Raw genomic sequence first — 20,326 nt, 5'->3', positions numbered from 1 at the left:
GTGCAGGGGGTCAGAAGACAGCACCCGATGCATGCCTCAACCAATATGTTGACTCTATATAAACAATTCAGTGAATTCAGTGCAATCCATACTTGAAAATGTAAAATAACAGACTTTAGTGCAGATTTGAACATAAAGGTAGCCCTACCATGCAGGCAATGCTTAGTTTCCTTGATCTAGTCACATTTTTTATTATTGCAATTATGTATCATACATCATACTTAGCTACATTGATTACAATAAGCTTATATGCTGCATGATAGCTAAAATGTCTAGTTAATGTGACTTTACAGGTCACACTAAGTTGTCACTACAGACGTCCTCAGTTCAACAGTTGTTCCCTCCTCTCCCATTTCTCTCCTCTGCCAGGCTGGATCTTCAACAGGACGACAGAGGACAGACAAACGCTGGAACACAGGAGCAAACAAAATGAGTAAGTTTAGACACTACCAGAAGCATTAGGACAAGTACAGGAGACATTTTGGGACATCTTTTACACTCTTTGGACCTGATCGACCGATACCAGAAACAACAGCTGCTCATGCAGCATATTGAGTGATACAAGTAAACTTTCATTATCTCAAAAATGAGAATAGTCTGCTACAGCTTACTGTTTAAATTGTAACAGATGAACACTGACCTGTCTGATGGTTCCTGCTGTTGAACACATCTGTCCAGCTGCCCACAGTGGCACCATGAGAACAGAGGAGAGTGTCATGATCCATCCTAGTGCGTACGCCCAGTCAGGGTAAATGTACCAGTCATTAATCCTGAGGTGTTTGTAATCAACCAGGTACAGGATAAAGGAAATCTGTGAAGGTGCGGAGACAGTTTTTGTGACATAAACAACAAACAAACATAATATTATGTTGATAAACTGACACAGTTAATGAAAGAATGTAAAATCATTTTGAATCCACTTGCGAGAGACACGCTTTTTTAGAATTGCTTACTCTTTCACCAGAGAGTAAGAGGCTTATCTCCAAATTTGTGAATTATTTCTTTAAAGATTCTGAATCTGCTAACTGTATTAAGAAGGCTTGGGAAAGGGAAATCAATGCTGTGTTGCCTGATAAACTATGGAAGACTGCACTCTCCCGTATTCATAGTTGTTCAATAAATAGCAGACATAGGTTAATTCAGTTCAAAGTGATTCACCATTTTCATTATTCTAAAGTCATGTTACATACATTTTACCCCTCTGTGTCACCAATTTGTGATAAATGTAAATCAAATGATGGTACATTGCTGCATTTATTTTGGGACTGTCCATTAATTTATCCGTTTTGGTCAAGATTTTTTTTTTTTTCTGGGGTTTATCAAAGGACTTGGCTCTTTTTGGATCCTCAGAGGACTCTTCAATTCTCCCTTTACATATTCAAACAGCTCTATTGATGGGCATGGTATTGGAAAAAAAACATATTCTCAAAGACTGGAAGACACCAACTCCACCGTGCTTCAGAAAATGGTTGCGTGAATTGGTCTCAGTTATCCACGTGGAGAAATTGCGAGCTAATAATTTAAAATGTCAACATAAATGGGAAGAATTTTGGGGCCCCTTTCTGCAATATTTGGACTCAGTTTGACAGCATTTCTATTCGTATATTCATTGTTTTGTTTTTCCTTTTCTCTGTTCTGTTGTTGAATACTCCCATTACTGTATGGACGGCTGCATTTAACTATCACGTGGATGATACTGTATGTAATGATATGTATGTTTTGTCCTTGACATGCGGTTTAGATAATTTTCTCTTAGTTATTTGTATCACTCCTCCCCAGGTTGAAATGTGTGTGGGTGTGTGTATGAGTGTGCAGGTGCAGGTGCAGGTGCAGGTGCAGGTGCAGGTGCAGGTGCATTTTCGGGTTGGGTTACGAGTTTTAATTTTTGTTTGATGTATGTGTTATCATTAGAATTTGTCAATACAAATAATATACAAAAAAAAAAAATCATTGGTAGCCACAAAGAAACATTTCCGACTCACCAGTGACAGCAGAGGAATGAAGTATTTCCAGCACAGTTTAAAGAAAACAGACGGTCTTTGTCCTGTCATGTCCTCAATGATGTTATTTAAGCGGTCAGCACCTGATGGAAGTCCAAATTGTCCATTTAGTCAATATTTAAATTGTACAATGCACTATTTCCTCCAGTTTAAGTAACATGGGCTCAAAACTTCAGTGCCCATCTGTTTAAGGAAATGACTGAGTCTTTAATAACCAATGGGCTTGGGGCTGGAAGCCACAGACAGGGTTAGGAAGTTAGAACATACTGAGGGAAGGACTAATACCATGTTGGTATTATTTTTTGGATTGCTGACAATAGAAAAATTATAGGCTAAAGCCAGTTTTATGCTTTAAGTAATAAGTATTCTGACTCACCAAAAATTCAGCCCACAGCCACGCATTCACAAATAACCATAAAATAGTGACAGACTCTGGTAGAGCCGTAGAAGTCAATGAGTTGGAACACGTAAATTCCTCCCTAAAGCAGGAAGAGACAAGATTTGACTAAAATACATCATTTGGATCACATTTTTTAAATGAAATATGTTTACAATTTTAAATGTTTTATAAAGAAAGTTTGATGGAAATATTTTTGTTCACCTCCGTAACCAAGGTAAGATGTAGGAGGAAGTTGGATACACAGATGATGAGGACAAAGATCTCGTGCCTCACTAGTGCACGAAACAACGTTGGAAACAAATCTGTCACTGTGGTGATAAAACACTCCACATTCACAAACTGGGGACAAAATAAAATGAAGCAATCTTATTTTTGACTGAAAAACATATTTTTTAAAGACTATATGTCAATAGGTAATGTGACAAATGTTATTACATGTGTGTCAACACTCAGGAGAATGAGCATCAGGAAGAAGCAGACGGTCCAGAACTGTGGCAAAGGCATCATAGCTGTTGCCTGAGGGTAAGCAATGAAGGCCAAACCTGGACCTGTGAAGTGAACCAGGAGAGACGTGATGCTATTAAGCTATTCATGTTAGAATCATGCATGTATTGTATGAATGTATTCAATTTTGGACACTTTTCTAAGATCTTAAACATTCCATATGATGGAATCTTAGGTATACTGTACCTGACTCGACCACAGTGTCGACAGTAACACCCTGTTTCTGAGCCATGAATCCAAGTACAGAGAAGACGACAAATCCAGCAACAAAACTGGTCCCACTGTTCAGCAGACAGAGCCAGAAGCAGTCCCTAGAGGCCACAGAGAGACAGACAGACTTTGCATTGGTACATTATATAACTATATTGTGAAGTGATTATTTATTGTATTTTAGTGCATTTTAAACAATATTTCTTTAATTATTTTTGTTGTTTTATTTTAATGTTTCATAGAAATAACACAACTGCATTTTAAAAGTAAAGTGCTATAATAAAATGTATTGTGCTCTGCAGCGTATACTTACTTGTAACAGTTGTTATTGTACTCATTATAGCTGCCCAAAACAATCAGAGTTCCTATAGCCACGCTGTAGGAGAAGCATATTTGAGATCCTGCCTCTATCCAGACCTATAATGACATGAAAAAGTATATTGTGTACGAGAGTGTAGTACGAAGTATTGCTTACTGAAGTAAAAGTAGTATTTAAGATTACACAAGCATTTTTATTTTGTTCTTCACACTTTGTAGACTTTCAGTTGAAGAAGTTCCTTTAACACAAACTATATTGTATCATCCCTCAGGATTATGGAAGCCTGATAGTGAGATGTTGTCAACACTTGTATTTCAACATACAGTTAAAGTCTCTTGTGTTTTTTTGAAGGGGGCTCCACTTGACTGCAGGCAGTGTCACCCGGACAGCAAGAATGGCCGTCCTGTAGTCATTTCTTTTCGTAGCCTTGAATACTTACTGTAGGAGCTAAATTTACTACTTTAAGCTACTGAGGTGATTAGCCCTGGACTGACACACTTTCGCTGATGATGTTACCTTTAGCTGCGTGTTCTGCTGAACAAAACTGATCTTCAGGCCGCTCCTTGGTTTCAGAATAACAGTCCATTTATTCGTGACAGTGCAATAAAGAAGAAAGTACGGTTTCCACGACAACAAGCAAAACAACACAACACGGCAAACAATTGTCAGCGTCACTGCGGTCAAAAACCCTTTGCCCTACCGGGCTAAACCCTGACGCCAACAACACACTTCCTACCTACAGTATATATCCGTGACTGAGTCATGCAATTAACACAGCGACACCCAGTGTTCCTAACAGTGAATTACGCCACAACCTCAGGATGTGTCAGCATCATTTTTTGGCTTCTACACTTACATTAAGTAACTGGATGAATGTTAAAGTGCATAAACTATTCAAAACAGTTGTTGCCCACCAATGGGCAGGAGCAACTTGAAAGGATTGTCAATTACTTTTCTGTTTTGGTTTTTATGCCTCCGCGTCCAGCGACAGCTGTGGCCGGAGGCATTATGTCTTCTGTTTGTCCATCTGTATGTATACATACGTCCGGTCCGTTCTCATGAATGTGATATCTCAGGAACGCCAGGAAGAAATTTCTTCAAATTTGGCACAAATGTCCACTTTGACTCAAGGATGAAGTAATTTGATTTTGGTGGTCAAAGTTCAAGGTCATTGTGACCTCACAAACATGTTTTGGGCCATAACTCAAGAATTCAAATGCTAATTATGACAATTTCACACAAATGTATGGTAGTAATAATAATAATATGTTAAAATGATGCGGTCATGACATTTTGGACAGACATGGATGTAAATTGCAACTTGACTGGTTGATGGAGGCATACTACCGCGAGGCGGTAATTCTAGTTCTTACTTAAATGGCGCATGTGATTGATGGATTACCAACCAGTCTGGACATTCTTTCGCTAGCATAACCTAAAATGACCCATGATACACTGTACATAGTATTATAATAAAATACCTCAAAGTTAGCCAGGCCATTTAAGTTTGGATACAGGTAGAAGTAGATCCCTTCCCAAGCTCCAGGTAGAGTCAGTCCTCTGATGAGCAGCACCAGGAGCATTATGTAGGGGAACGTGGCTGTGACGTACACTACCTTAAAACAAAATATTGACATAATCATTAATGGAGATGATTAATGTAACTATGTTGTAGAATACTTAAATAAAATGCATAATGATAGTTTATGTGTGCTGTAAGGGTAACATTTTAAATTAAATTAAAATTTTAAATATTTCCACTTACCTTTCCAGAAGATCTGACACCTTTCCAGATACTGAAGTAGCAGAACACCCAGCTGGCCAGAAGACACAAGGCCAGCTCCCATCTCACACTGCCCAGCTCCTCAATGCCTCCAGACATGCCCAGCACCCGCCGCCTGAGAAGGGAAATATAAGAGGTACATATAAAATAACGTGACACAGTTTACCCTTTGCCTGGTTGCTACCTGCTAGTGTAGTAAATGGCATGTCCAGTAGTGTAAGTTATGTATATGTTTTATACTTTACTGTAATTATTCTTCCCACTTAGCCAGAAATCTCTGATTCAGCTGTTATTGAGCACATTCCTGGCCAGTCCAGTTCAGTGGAAGATGGGATGACATAATGAAAATAAAACACTATAAACATGTTAAAGAGATGATTGTGTGTAGAAATATAATGACAACTTTATCCCACAGTATTGCACAAATGTAATAGGGGAAAAAGGAGTGTGATATTGTATATAAGAGAATATCCAATATGCCAGTCCTTTGGGATATTGGATGGCCAGTTAATGAAATTAAATCTTCAGGTCTTTACCATAGTGAACGCATTAGGCAGGAATTCATTTTCCATTGATTTACATGTATTTGTTTCAAATATTATCAGCAGACAAGTAGAACCCTCACTTCGATCACTATTCACAAGGAGTTTGACATAATGCCAATAATCAGATGCAGAATGATTTTTTTAGCTAAAACGAGTTACTATTACCAAGCAACCCGCCACTATTCATCTGCAGTTGTTCTCTACTAGTGGAAGTTGGCAACCCTAAACACACATTTAGCACATACATTTGATTGTCCAAAGCTGAGGTGTATGCTGGGATGGCTGTATTAATGTTAAAACTGCCCCAAAAAATTCCGCTCGTGCCCCTCGGCTGCTTGCATAAAGGGCTTCTTCATCACGGGGTGGATTTCAGTCCCAGTCCACCCCTGGATCATGTGGCACACCCAGTTTTTCTGATGCACACCCACAGTTGTTTTTCTGGCTACGCTAGTGCTGTCAAACCACTAACGTAACCAGAAAAACAACTGTGCATCAGAATAATGGAGTCTGTCACATGATCCAGGGGGCCGGGACTTTGAGAGGGAGACGCCCTTCATGCAAGTGTCCGAAGGGCAGTTTTAACACTAATACAACCACCTCAGCTGAAACCTCAGTTTTTGACAATCAAATAAAAAATTAAAATTAAAAACTTTTTCCCCTGCTAATTGTGTGTTTAGGGTTGCCAACTCCCGCTATTAGAAATATAGATCGGCTGCAGATGGATAGTGGCGAGTTGTAGCATTGAATTCTGTTTCCCAAAAAAAGGTATTACGGTATTAAAAAGTCATAACAAAAGTCTTAAATCTGTTTTCTTTCCAGCTGTAGGAAGTAATGTTACATATAAAATGTTTCTGTATCTGATTGCTTGCTGTCAGGAGAGATTATAGACCTATAAACTAAAAGTAGTGTTGTGACAGTGGATTGTGCTGCAGGAGGCTGTTCAATCCTTTTTCTGTAGAGTTTCAGTCAGCACCATCAGACCTGTAGCAAGTACTGTCACTACTGCTAGCTACGGTAGCTAGTAAACTCATTGTCTCCAGATGGGCAAGTGTTGATTTTAGCAAAAGCTTCAATGAACTTAAATGAAATAATGAATTGAGCATTTTTCATCAGTTAGATCATCAGAGCAGAAAAGCTTCAATGTGTCATTGTACAGTAGAGGACATGAACAAACAACATCATTTGTAGGATTTCACTTGTAGGATTTGTTGCACAGAAGTGTTACGAATTATACAATAGTTTTCACGGACTAAGTAGTACTCCTCATGGTAAACTGAACTTTGTGTGTAAATCAATGGCCTGACCCTTTAAATGATACTGTACTGATATCCACGTTGGTTCTAATATTTAATATTTGGGTCATTATTATGTAAATATCTTGAATGCTTAAAAAGTAATTCAAATAAAGACTCACTCCCAGAACTCAGTAGCAGCAGAGGTGGTGTTTCTCAGCATGGTCTGATTTGCTGTCACATTTGATGATGGAGAATCCAAAATCGGAAGACCCACACAGTTCGCTGGTTTAGAGAACAAACAAATGATAATGGTGAATTACTCTCATACAAACTAACAGAAGATGTTACTGCAGGAATCTGAAAAACAGCTAACTACAGATCATAAGATGGATGAGCTATATTTAACTGAAACTTGGCTGTACTCCATCCATCCACCCATCCATCCATCCATCCATCCATCCAGTATCTTATCCTATTCAGGGTCGCGGGGGGGCTTGAGCTGATTATGTTTATGTTTCAGATATGTTTTCATGCAGGCAGTTTTGGTGAGTAGGTACACTTATTTTGAGTATCTTGCACTGATACTAAAATGCACTCCTCCTGTCTTATTAATGATAGTTTACCGACCGCCAAAAACAACCAAACATCTATCTCAATATCTACAAAAATTTAATTAATTATAACTCAGAAATTACGAAAGCAAGGAAAGCATATTTTAAAAGTACAGCAAACAATAATGCACATAATTCAAGGGGTCTCTTTTCTAATACAGATCAACTTTTGAACAACTCAACTCCAGGTGATTTTATTTCCACCAATGAATGCAGCCTTTTTTCACAACAAATTGGCTATGAGGGCAAATATTCCCAGAATCTCTCATGCTCCTCCTACCCTGCCTCTTTTTCAGTTCACTACTATTTCTAATTTTGCACCACTCAGCGCTCATGATCTTGGAACGGTGGTTCAGAGCATCAAATGTTCCACTTCTTCCCTTGACCCCATCCCCACCTCCTTTTTTAAAAGTGTTTTAACTGTTTATCTAAGGATATTTTAACAATTGTTAACACCTCTTTACATTCTGACAGTTTCCTCACTCACTCAACCACTTTTAAAGAAGCCCACTCTAACCCCATCTATTATTTGAAACCACTCATGTGGTGTTGCCCTGGGGCCAATTTTAGGCCCGTTGTTGTTTAGTTTGTACTTGTGCCTCTGGGCAAGCTTATCAAGAAATACAATGTGTGTTGCAATAACTATGCTGATGACACACAACTATATATTTTTTCTGTCCCCAGATGATCTGAACCCCGTTGACACACTATCAGAATGTATCAAAGATATTGATAACTGGATGTATTGTTTTACAGCTTAACAGTAACAAGACCTCACTTTCCAGAGCCACATAAACAACATTATAAAACCGTATTTTATCATTTAAGAAATATTGCGACGGTAAGGAGCTTTTTATCCCAGGAGGACGCTGAAAAACTCATCCATGCTTTTATTTCCAGTCTGCTAGACTACTGTAATGCACTGCTCACAGGACTACCTAAAACGCATCTCAATCGTCTGCAACTACTCCAGAAAGAAGCTGCTAGAGTTTGACCTAGAAAAAGGAAATACGACCATATAACACCTTTTATATTGATATAACAACTGAAAGTTGTTATAACTAATTGTATGTTGTAAAAGTGGGCAGTTAACTGGTAACAGCTTTTTTGAAAATTCCATTTCAGTGAGTGAAACTTTTACTATATCTTGCTCAAATGTCTAGTGACATTTCTGCTTTTCCAAGTGACTTTCTTTGTTCTTTATTGTTATTAATCTCCAAATAATCTCTACCTATTGGACTTGCAGATAGGTAAGAAGAACAGGGCAATATGTTCTCCAAAAAATTACATTTCTCTGTTTTGTGTGATTTTGATAATATTTTATTTTTTATGTATGTTTTTCAAGCTTTAGAAAGTTTAAATAAATCTTACCTGTATTCCAGGTGTTCTCACAGGTGGCCCAGGGCAGCTGGGCTCTAAATGAGAACACCAAGTAGAAGAGAGCCCAGACTTGGGGTATAATGTAGCAGAAGTCGTAAAATCTCATGACCAAATGTCCATATCCAATTCCTAAAATACAAAACATTTGTAATCTTTTCCTAGGGTTATAATATTTTTAATTTGTGGTTCTATTTTAGCTATTTATTTGAGCCACATTTTCAGAGCCAGTTGAGTTTAAACAAAGTTATTAATATTCTGCAGTTGATGTTTTAGTATCGTGTACAAAGCGTAACAGTGTTTTGTTGTTCTCTTCTACTGACTGCATCTTTTATCTCAGCACAAATCAACTCACCTTGTGCCAGTGGACACAATTTCCTCCAAGACGTGATGAATCCTTCCTGGGTGAACTGACCAACTGAAGTCTCCAGTAGGAACAGAGGTATCCCACACACCACAGCTAACAGACCATATGGCACCAGAAAGGCACCTATGTATGTAAATAGAGATATATGCATGTATACCTGTAGGAATTACAAGATAATTCAATCAGCTCTTTAGTTCAGAATTTGTATGAGTCACCTCCACCATTCTTGTAGCAGAGGTAAGGAAATCTCCACACGTTGCCCAGGCCGACCACATTTCCTGCAACAACCAGAATATATTCTCTTTTCCCAGCCCACTGTCCTCTGTCTCCAGCTCTTCTCTGATTTTCTCTTTTCCTTCTGGCTTTGCTCATCTGAAGATCAGGAAAGATTTCCATGGTGTGTTTCTCATATGATTCCTAAATCCTTTGTTTATGATTACAAGATCTTTGCTGATTGTATATGTGTCTTTTCCTAATTTGACTATATCCTGATCTCAACCAATCAATTTTCTTTAAATACAAAACCAGCTACGAGGGTGCCATCTGTTTAATTTGCATGAGCAAATGTTATTCCTTCATGAATATGTATAATTCACCTATACCATTCCTGCCTCAAATGTAGGAATATCTCCAAACGTTTCCCAGGCTGACACCATTTTCTCCAACAATCAGAATATATATATATATGATATACAGTATATAAGGATTCCAGTGTGCTGTGATGCCAGAATGTTGCAGATGTTGTGTTGTGATGGCTTCTGCTCTAAAGATACTTTATGTATTTTTTGCAAAGGTCAAGAGTGAAATTTAAACCTCTACTTTCCTCCAAGACGTGATGAATCCTTCCTGGGTGAACTGACCAACTGAAGTCTCCAGTAGGAACAGAGGTATCCCACACACCACAGCTAACAGACCATATGGCACCAGAAAGGCACCTATGTATGTAAATAGAGATATATGCATGTATACCTGTAGGAATTACAAGATAATTCAATCAGCTCTTTACTAAGTTCAGAATTTGTATGATTCACCTCCACCATGCTTGTAGCAGAGGTAAGGAAATCTCCACACGTTGCCCAGGCCGACCACATTTCCTGCAACAACCAGAATATATTCTCTTTTACTGGCCCACTGTCCTCTGTCTCCAGCTCTTCTCTGATTTTCTGTTTTTCTTCTTTGTCTGTTCATCTCAAGACCAAGGACTTCATCCGTTGTGTGTTTCAGTTGTAATTCAGAAGAATACTGAAGACTGCAAACTGATCTTTGCCTCTTTTATTATGTGTCTTTTGCTAATTTGACTGTGTCCTGCCCCATGGAACATAACAAGTTCCAGTGTGGATGGGGCCACTTTGCTGTTTTGGCAGGAGGACTTATTCCAAGACTCACCAATCATTCATTTAAATATGCATTTGCAAACTGATCTTTGCTGCTTTTATTCTGTATAATTTTTTATTTGACTACATCCTGGTCTGGAGATTAGAGATTGGAATTGGATCACAGAATATCAGATGTATGGAGGAAAGGAACCTGCCAAAATCAAAAATAAATTAATAAATAAATAAATGACTCAATAAATAAATAAATATGCCATTAAAATTAGCAAAAATGAACATTAAAAAGAAATGTAGTCATTAATTAATTGATCAAATGTAACATATATTGATATTTCTGATATACGTTGCTTTTTTATTTATTTACCTTTGTAATAATTCCCTTATTTATTTACTCTAATGATTCATTTCAACTTTTATTTATTCATGTATTTATTTTTATTTCCATATTTATTTTGCATTCATGTTGTATTTATTTTATATTTATTTTTAAATGTATGTATTTATTTATGTGTTTAAGCATTTATTTATTAATTTATGCATGATTTTCCCTTAGCATTTTATTCTTTATTTATTTCCTCAAACGTATTTATCTCTGTACTGTTTTCTTTATACATTTCTTCATACATTTGTTTTTACATTTCTTCATGCATTTCTGCATCATTATGCAAATGAGGGGGCATTGCTCTCATGTTGTGTCATGCTTTGTTTTTACATTTCTTCATGCATTTCTGCATCATTATGCAAATGAGGGGGCATTGCTCTCATGTTGTGTCATGCTTTCAGTCTTAGCAATTGAGCCCAGATAGGGCAGAGCATGTAGGAAATAGTTGTAGGAAGGAAAGTGACAGGCCGTGCTCATGGGATAAGTTTGCTTTCTCTCAGAAATCTCCTTAGGTTTAGGCAACAAACCCACTTAGTTGATCACTGTGGAAATGTGTTTCCCAAACTGTCAGTGCGTCATGATGGGTAGAGTTCTGATAATTATGCATTTGTTTTGAACTCTCCCCGTGCCCAAGTACGTCACAGTTACGCCAATGAAGCCTGGCCTCGAAATTAACAAAAGTGCGTTTGGCCCGCTCCCGACACTCTTTGGCAGTGCACACCTGACTGGACTGCTGGATTAACGAGCCCACGGTGTCCTGTTGTGCACACAGAGAAGCAACTAACCATCAACTTGTGGAGGTAAACAGATAAACACAAACTCTCTGTTCAGTCCGTCCGTCGTCAGGGAAATAAAAGCCTCGAGACACGAGACCGGTTATTGAAGGAAAGAAAAAAACATCAATATAACAGCTGATACCAAACTTTTTAATGTAAATTCATGTGTAAATTAGTTTGACTATGCCAAGCTGTGGATAAATGTTGTTTGAGATATAAAATGTCTAAAATGTCTAAGCTTTCACCACCATAGGCCAGTGTAACGAATCCAAGCCTTGTATCAGACCAATATGTTAACTCTATTATATAATTCAGTGCTTCAATCCATACCTAAAAATGTACAGTAAAGGACCCAGACTTCAGTGTAGATTTGAACAGAAGGGTAGCATCACCATGCAGCCAATGATTCATTTCATCTATTCATCTTGTTGTTGTTTTTTATTATTGCTATTATTTATCATACATCATACATAGTTACATTGATTACAATAAGCTCAGTATGACAGCTGAAATGTCTAGTTATTGTGACTTTACAGGACACACTAAGTTGTCACTGCAGACGTCCTCAGTTCAACAGTTGTTCCCTCCTCTCCCATTTCTCTCCTCTGCCAGGCTGGATCTTCAAGAGGACGACAAAGGACAGACAAACGCTGGAACACAGGAGCAAACAAAATGAGTAAGTTTAGACACTACCAGAAGCACTAGGACAAGTACAGGAGACATTTTGGGACATCTTTTACGCTCTTTGGACCTGATCGACCGATACCAGAAACAACAGCTGCTCATGCAGCATATTGAGTGATACAAGTAAACTTTCATTATCTCAAAAATGACAATAGTATGCTACAGCTTACTGTTTAAACTGTAACAGATGAACACTGACCTGTCTGATGGTTCCTGCTGTTGTACACATCTGTCCAGCTGCCCACAGTGGCACCATGAGAACAGAGGAGAGTGTCATGGTCCATCCTAGTGCGTACGCCCAGTCAGGGTAAATGTACCAGTCATTAATCCTGAGGTGTTTGTAATCAACGAGGTACAGGATAAGGGAAATCTGTGAAGGTGAGGAGACAGCTTTTGTGATACATGAGCACAATATTACATTGATGCATCCCGTTAGAATCATCATCTGTGCTTTTGTTAGATGGCGTAGAAGATATTTTAGCAATGCAGAAGTCACAGTCACTTATGACTTCAGTCAGCATCTGCTGATGGTAGAAAGTGAAAATGTAAAATTCACACACAATAATCCAGCAAATCTAGCGGCTCAATATACAGCTTTACTGGTTTGACAAATCTCACTGAAATTGACGGAATAAATACCAAAGTTAATGAAAGAATGTAAAATCATTGGTAGCCACCAAGAAACACTTCTGACTCACCAGTGACAGCAGAGGAATGAAGTATTTCCAGCATAGTTTGAAGTAAACTGACGGTCTTTGTCCTGTCATGTCCTCAATGATGTTATTAAAGCGGTCAGCACCTGATGGAAGTCCAAATTGTCCATTTAGTCAATATTTAAATTGTAATGCAAAATACAATCACAAGAGTGTGATCCAAACGAATGGAGGATCTGTTGAAGTGATTAAAACATTTGCTCTCACTCCGCTGATGATTTAATATTCATGCTTTAAGTAATAACTAATCTGACTCACCAAAAATCCAGCCCACAGCCACACATTGACAAATAGCCATAAAATTCTGACAGACTCTGGTAGAGCCATAGAAGTCGATGAGTTGGAACACGTAAATTCCTCCCTAAAGCAGGAAGATTTTAATAAAACATTTCATTTGGATCACATTTTTTAAATGAAATATGTTTACAATTTTTAAATGTCTTTTATAAAGAGAGTTTCATGAAAATATTTTTGCTCACCTCCGTAACCAAGGTAAGATGTATGAGGAAGTTGGATACACAGATGATGAGGACAAAGATCTCGTGCCTCACTGGTGCACGAAACAACGTCGGAAACAAATCGGTCACCGTGGTGATAAAACTCTCCACAATCACAAACTGGGGACAAAATAAAATTAACAAACAATTTTATTCATGCCTGAAAGACATTTTTTATTTGTCAATAGGTAATGTGACAAATGTTATTACATGTGTGTCAACAGTCAGCAGGATGAGCATCAGGAAGAAGCAGACACTCCAGAACTGTGGAAAAGGCATCATAGCTGTTGCCTGAGGGTAAGCAATGAAGGCCAAACCTGGACCTGTGAAGTGAACCAGGAGAGACGTGATGCTACTGACCTACAGTATATACCTATTCATGTTAGAACATTGTATTCAACTTTGGATCATTTATTAAGATCTTGATTATTGCATTTAATGAAATCTTGAATATATACTGTACCTGACTCGACCACAGTGTCGACAGTAACGCCCTGTTTCTGAGCCATGAATCCAAGTACAGAGAAGACGACAAATCCAGCAACAAAACTGGTCCCACTGTTCAGCAGGCAGAGCCAGAAGCAGTCCCTAGACGCCACAGAGAGACAATAGACCCTTGTCAAAAAGAGGACATTTGGTAACACTTAATAAGATAGTTAATTCAACTTTAGTTAATAGTTATTTTACTGTTAAAGGGACTCTATGTAAGAATCAGAAATTGCTTGTTAACAGCGACACCTTTGGCCGTTAAGTCAACTAAAGTCAGCGTCCTGTTGCTCGCGCTTGTGCTCGCTCTAAATGGACATGAACGAGCATCGCTCAAAACAGTGAGGCGACACACATCACGTCAGCTAAAAGCACAATATCACTCTATATTTCAGCTGCTTGGCAGTAATGTTAGCTGACCAGACGAAGGTCTCTCCATGAATCAATGCTGATCCTAGTGTTGGCTTTTCCTGCCTCAGCCTCCCGACCGCGGCCGGAGGGAACAGGGGAGACACCGGAGTTTTGGTCGGAGACGATAACGTTTCTCTCTGCGGAGCCCCGTCACTTCACAAGACACGGGAAACCTCTGTTGGTCTGGAGGAGCTGCAGCAGTTATTTCTGCACAAACGTCCACTGAACATTCACTAGATATTCTCAGAGATAAACTAACTCTTCTGCAGTGTGGAGTGTGCGCGCATGCACGTGAGAGTGGAGCGAAAGAGTGAGAACGCGCGCGGTGTGTGAGTGAACGCAAGCAGGCAGAGGAGCAGAGTACAGCAGAGACTAGAGACTAGCCCTGGAGACCAAAGCTACGGTCTCCCCCGTGTCCTCCGACCGCGGCCAACACTGTTTAACAGACGGGCTTCACTAGATACAACCAAGAGGTTTTGGTGCTTCACTGTAGTTTGTGTTGGAGTCTGAGTCTGAACAGTGTAGCCACACGCGAGCACGCATGGGACAAAGACCTGCAATGATTAATACGTGTAAGAAGTTACAAACAGTCCCTTTAACAAACAATTAAATGTTAATTAATAATGTTTATTAATTATTAGTAATGCTATAATCTACTTAGTTACTCTATTATTTGTTGTGGTTGTTGTTGTTGTTGTTTTATATTGTATCATAGCTGATAAGAGACGATAATAACATTCTGATTACATTAGTCAACTCTTTATTAACAGTTTATTGTTGCACACATCATAACATTGTATATAGTATATTAAGTATTTTTTAATGATTACCAAATTATTTGTAAACCTTTAAGAAATTCTATAAATTAAAATCTATAAACATTACATACATAGAGGACCACAAACCAATAATTAACCATCACCAAGTATTAATTATCTATCTAAATGATGTTTATAGATGCTTTACAAAGTATTTATTAGCCATTTAACAAGACATTATAATCATCAGTTGCAACTTTATAATAACCTTTCAAATAATGTGTATAAACGGTTTACAAATCAATTATTAACTATTAACAAAGTGTTACAAATATCTGGTCCATCTATCTAATGTTTAGAGATATTTTACAAACAATTTGTTAATGGTTTACAAATCATTTAGCAAATCATCATCATCATAAATCATTAAGACATACTTAATATAGTACATACAATGCTATAATGTGTGCAACAATTAACTGTTAAAATAACAAATTATTTTATAACTAATAATACTATTAATTATCATTTCATTATTTGTTAAGAGTAAAATAACTATTAACCAAGTTTTGATTAGCTATCAATTTACCATTTATTAATGATGGTTATGATAAAGTGTTATTGGACATTCCAATGGATAGCTGCAAAGTAAATGTCTTTTAATGTATTGTCTCTGACTTAGTCTGTAATCTGACAAAACCTTCTTCTAAAATCAACATAGTATGATATTAAAGTTCTTGTGATATCTGATTTATACATACTTATAACAGTTGTTGTTGTACTCATTATAGCTGGCCAGGACATTTAGAGTCCCTGCAGTCAGGCTGTAGGAGAAATATATTTGAGATCCTGCTTCTATCCAGACCTGTAATGTAAGAAAAGAGGTACTGAAGTAGAAGTCTTGGTTTAACTTTCAGTGTGATTCCTAACAGTAATTCAGAGATGCTTGATAAATCCGCCCTAATCAGAAGGACTCCAGGTCGGATTCAGAATGGACAACACCACAATTTAAGGATTATATTCTAAAGATCCCACAACAGAAAATGGAGGATGTCACCCAAGGGCCAACCAAACATTTCCCAGCCATTGGACCAAACCCAACACAAACCAACACACACTTTCAAAAGTGTGCACCCTTATCCACAATTTGTATGATTCAAGATGTTGAGACAACATAGACACACAAAAGACACAAAGCTCTTGGAGAAAGATTATAGAGGCAGAGTGATGCAGCCAGAAAGAGGGTATAACTGCAGGCTTTTTGCTTCTTCTGTGGCCATTCAGAACAGGTAGAAATACTTATGCCTTTAGATGTGGCTGGGTGACATACCATATGACTTAGTTCAGTTGAAGCATAATAAACCATTAAGAAATAACTTCACTACACAAGATTTTAAATTATATTCCTTTTTAGTGATACCCAAGTCATTCTACAGTTGGGATCAAATAAATGTACCACCTCAAGGTTAGCCAGGCGGTTCAGGTCTGGATACAGGTAGTAGTAGATCCCTTCCCAAGCTCCAGGGAGAGTCAAGCCTCTGATGAGCAGCACCAGGAGCATCACGTAGGGGAACGTGGCTGTGAAATACACCACCTTAAATGAAAAGAAAATTGTTAAAGGTCATTGATGATTATATGCATCACAAATACATAGATATTTAATATATTGGAATGGTAAATGTTGGTCTTGCATTTTCTAGACTTCCGACTGTAGTAATGTAGTGCTTTACACTTTACACTACATGTCAGCATTCACCCATTCACACACACATTCATACACTGATGGCAGAGGCTGCCATGCAAGGTGCCAACATTGCCGATCAGTAGCTAATCTAAATGGTCATTCACACATCAATGGCTATGCCTTCAGGAGACATTTGGGGTTAAGTGTCTTGCTCAAGGACACATCGACATGTGACCTGGAGCTGCCGGGGATCTAACCACCGACTTTCCGATTGGTGGACAACCTGCTCTACCCTCTGAGCCACAGCCGCCCCACACCGTCTGTTTCTGTCATGGTCTTGGGTTTTGGTTGTGGTTTGTTTCCTGTTTTATTTTGTAGGTTCCCTCCTCATGTGTCATGTTTTGTTTTACTTCCTGCCTTTGTGTTTTCCCACCTTTGAGATTGTTTGCCCCGCCCTCCACTGACCTTTCCAGAAGACCTGACACCTTTCCAGATACTGAAGTAGCAGAAAACCCAGCAGGTGAGAAGACACGAGGCCAGCTCCCATCTCACACTGCCCAGCTCCTCAATGCCTCCAGACATGCCCAGCACCCGCCGCCTGAGGAGAGAGGGAATGTAGATCATCACTCAGTTTGCTTACTGATAATTTGACATTGCATTGAACCACATTAGGCGGTAGCAATTTCATAAATGTTCAAGGACATTTCAAACATAACAACTTTTATTTTTTACATCTTTCATTGTTGCCTCAAACACATTATTCAGGTTATTATGAATAGTTAGTTATTTTAACTAGTCTTTGTTTTCTTTAACAAACCTCTCTGAGCTCTGCCCCAACTCTGGAGACTTCCAATTCTAAAAATGTAATTTTGAAGTCAAAGCTGTCATTGTGTTTTGCAAAGTTGCATTAGAACATTTAACATTGTGAATTTTAGCCAATAGCATTAAAAGGTAGCATTAAAACATAGAATGAGTATAATATCCTATTATGGCTCATTAGAAGATAAAGAAGTTAGACTCACTCCCAGAACTCAGCTGCAGCAGAGGTGGTGTTGGTCTGATTTGCAGTCACATTAGATGAATTGACAGTCTGAAGACCAAGACAGTTGGCTGAGTTTGGGAACAAAGAAACATTTCTTTGAGGTTAAATGAACCAAAGGCTCTAAAATGTAGGGCTGATGTGAAGGTCTTTGTGTTTCTTTATACTGTATGTGTTAATCTGGCGACTTGGTGGTTTATCATTTTAGTGAATAACAACAAGAAGTTTGTCAACTAAAAACCAGAGTTTAGCACAATTGACCACTGTGTTTTAGATCAGATGTTGTGACCATTGAGGTAAGACACTATCAAACTTTTTTTCCAAGCTTTAACAACTTAAAGTAAACTTAGTCTTACCTGTATTCCAGGTGTTCTCACAGGTGGCCCAGGGGAGCTGGGATCTGAATGAGAACACCAGGTAGAAGAGAGCCCAAGCTTCAATTAAAATGTAGATGAAGAAACAGAGTGAAATCGTCAGTTGTCCAAATCCAATTCCTACAGTAGAAATACAAACCACAGTTTTAGAAACAGCACCTGTTGAGGCATTAAACATTTACATTTACATACATACAGCTTGAATGATTTGGAGAAAATTGTCATTTCTTGTCTTGGTGTAATAGCCTTATGTATAAAGTGTGATTTTGACTTTTTTTCTTCTGTTTGCTGCACATTTTACTTCAACTCAAATCAACTCACCTTGTGCCAGTGGACACAATTTCCTCCAAGATGTGATGAATCCTTCCTGGGTGAACTGACCAACTGAAGTCTCCAGTAGGAACAGAGGTATCCCACACACCACAGCTAACAGACCATATGGCACCAGAAAGGCACCTATGTATGTAAATAGAGATATATGCATGTATACCTGTAGGAATTACAAGATAATTCAATCAGCTCTTTAGTTCAGAATTTGTATGATTCACCTCCACCATTCTTGTAGCAGAGATAAGGAAATCTCCACACGTTGCCCAGGCCGACCACATTTCCTGCAACAACCAGAATATATTCTCTTTTACTGGCCCACTGTCCTCTGTCTCCAGCTCTTCTCTGATTTTCCCTTTTCCTTCTGGCTTTGTTCATCTGAAGATCAGGGGAGATTTCCATGGTGTGCTTCTCATATCATTCCTAAATCCTTTGTTTATGATTACAAGATCTTTGCTGATTTTATGTGTCTTTTCCTAATTTGCCTATATCCTGATCTCAACCAATCAATTTTCTTTAAATACAAAACCAGCTCCGAGGGTGCTACCTGTTTATTTTGCAAGAGCAAATGTTATTCAGTCATGACTCATCAGTTCTTTTCCTAATTTGACTATATCCTGATCTCAACCAATCAATTTTCCTTAAAGTACAAAACCAGCTCCGAGGGTGCTTCCTGTTTATTTTGCAAGAGCAAATGTTATTCAGTCATGCCTCATCAGTCAGACATTTCCAAATTTCTGAATATGTATAATTCACCTCCACCATTCCTGCCTCAAATGTAGGAATATCTCCAAACGTTTCCCAGGCTGACACCATTTTCTCCAACAATCAGAATATAAATATATATGATATACAGTATATAAGGATTCCAGTGTGCTGTGATGCCAGAATGTTGCAGATGTTGTGTTGTGATGGCTTCTGCTCTAAAGATACTTTATGTATTTTTTGCAAAGGTCAAGAGTGAAATTTAAACCTCTACTTTTAAACCAACAAGGAAGAGAAGTCGTTAAAGTGCTCTTCACGCTACAAAACAATGTAAATTTGAACATCTTCAATTCTATGAGAACTGGGCAAACTCCGTCTGCTGATGAAGATCATGTGATACGATTGAAAGCTCCTGAACAGCTACTACACGGTCCTTGAGGTGGGATTATTTTGCCAATGCAACCGGTTCTCACTTCCAACTCGTCAAATATCGCCTTTTTGGTAAGTGACCCTCGGCATCAGAAACCGACGCACGGAGGCGCCCTTTAGCAACAGTATGTGATGAACCGAGCTTTCAACTAACTTCAATGTAAACCCAACTACGGCGTTATTCCAATGTTAGTCAGAACGCGCAACGTAGTATTAATATCCTTTCAGGGTGGGCGGGGGGTGATGGTAGTGGGGTCAAACAAACAAGACTTTCAACCATGGATGTATTAAGAGAACTGGATATAGTGTTGGAGGCGGGGCCCCGTTCATTCCTATGAAAGTTGCTCAGTGGCACATGAAGACAAAATGACTGGAC

General features: G+C 38.4%; 1 protein-coding gene and 1 pseudogene across 1 annotated transcript; both read right to left on the bottom strand.

Annotated features, from left to right (window-relative positions):
• Positions 1 to 126: 126 nt before the first annotated feature.
• On the bottom strand, positions 127 to 9,093 carry LOC141777238 (sodium- and chloride-dependent GABA transporter 3-like; annotated as a pseudogene).
• A 3,261-nt stretch (positions 9,094 to 12,354) lies between these two features.
• LOC141777235 (sodium- and chloride-dependent GABA transporter 2-like) lies at positions 12,355 to 18,785 on the bottom strand. Its single transcript, XM_074651311.1, has 13 exons — positions 18,761 to 18,785; positions 18,472 to 18,609; positions 18,099 to 18,186; positions 17,542 to 17,674; positions 16,852 to 16,986; positions 16,154 to 16,257; positions 14,201 to 14,325; positions 13,948 to 14,060; positions 13,720 to 13,857; positions 13,499 to 13,601; positions 13,226 to 13,326; positions 12,727 to 12,897; positions 12,355 to 12,493 (listed from the first exon to the last, which is right to left on the bottom strand). Exons 1-13 carry the CDS (start codon positions 18,783 to 18,785, stop codon positions 12,386 to 12,388), a joined length of 1,482 nt encoding a protein of 493 aa, XP_074507412.1. The 3' UTR covers positions 12,355 to 12,385.
• Positions 18,786 to 20,326: the final 1,541 nt, after the last annotated feature.

This window comes from Sebastes fasciatus, chromosome 11, assembly GCF_043250625.1.
Source record: "Sebastes fasciatus isolate fSebFas1 chromosome 11, fSebFas1.pri, whole genome shotgun sequence".
NCBI lineage: Eukaryota > Metazoa > Chordata > Actinopteri > Perciformes > Sebastidae > Sebastes > Sebastes fasciatus.
This window is presented reverse-complemented; position numbering and strand designations above follow the sequence as displayed.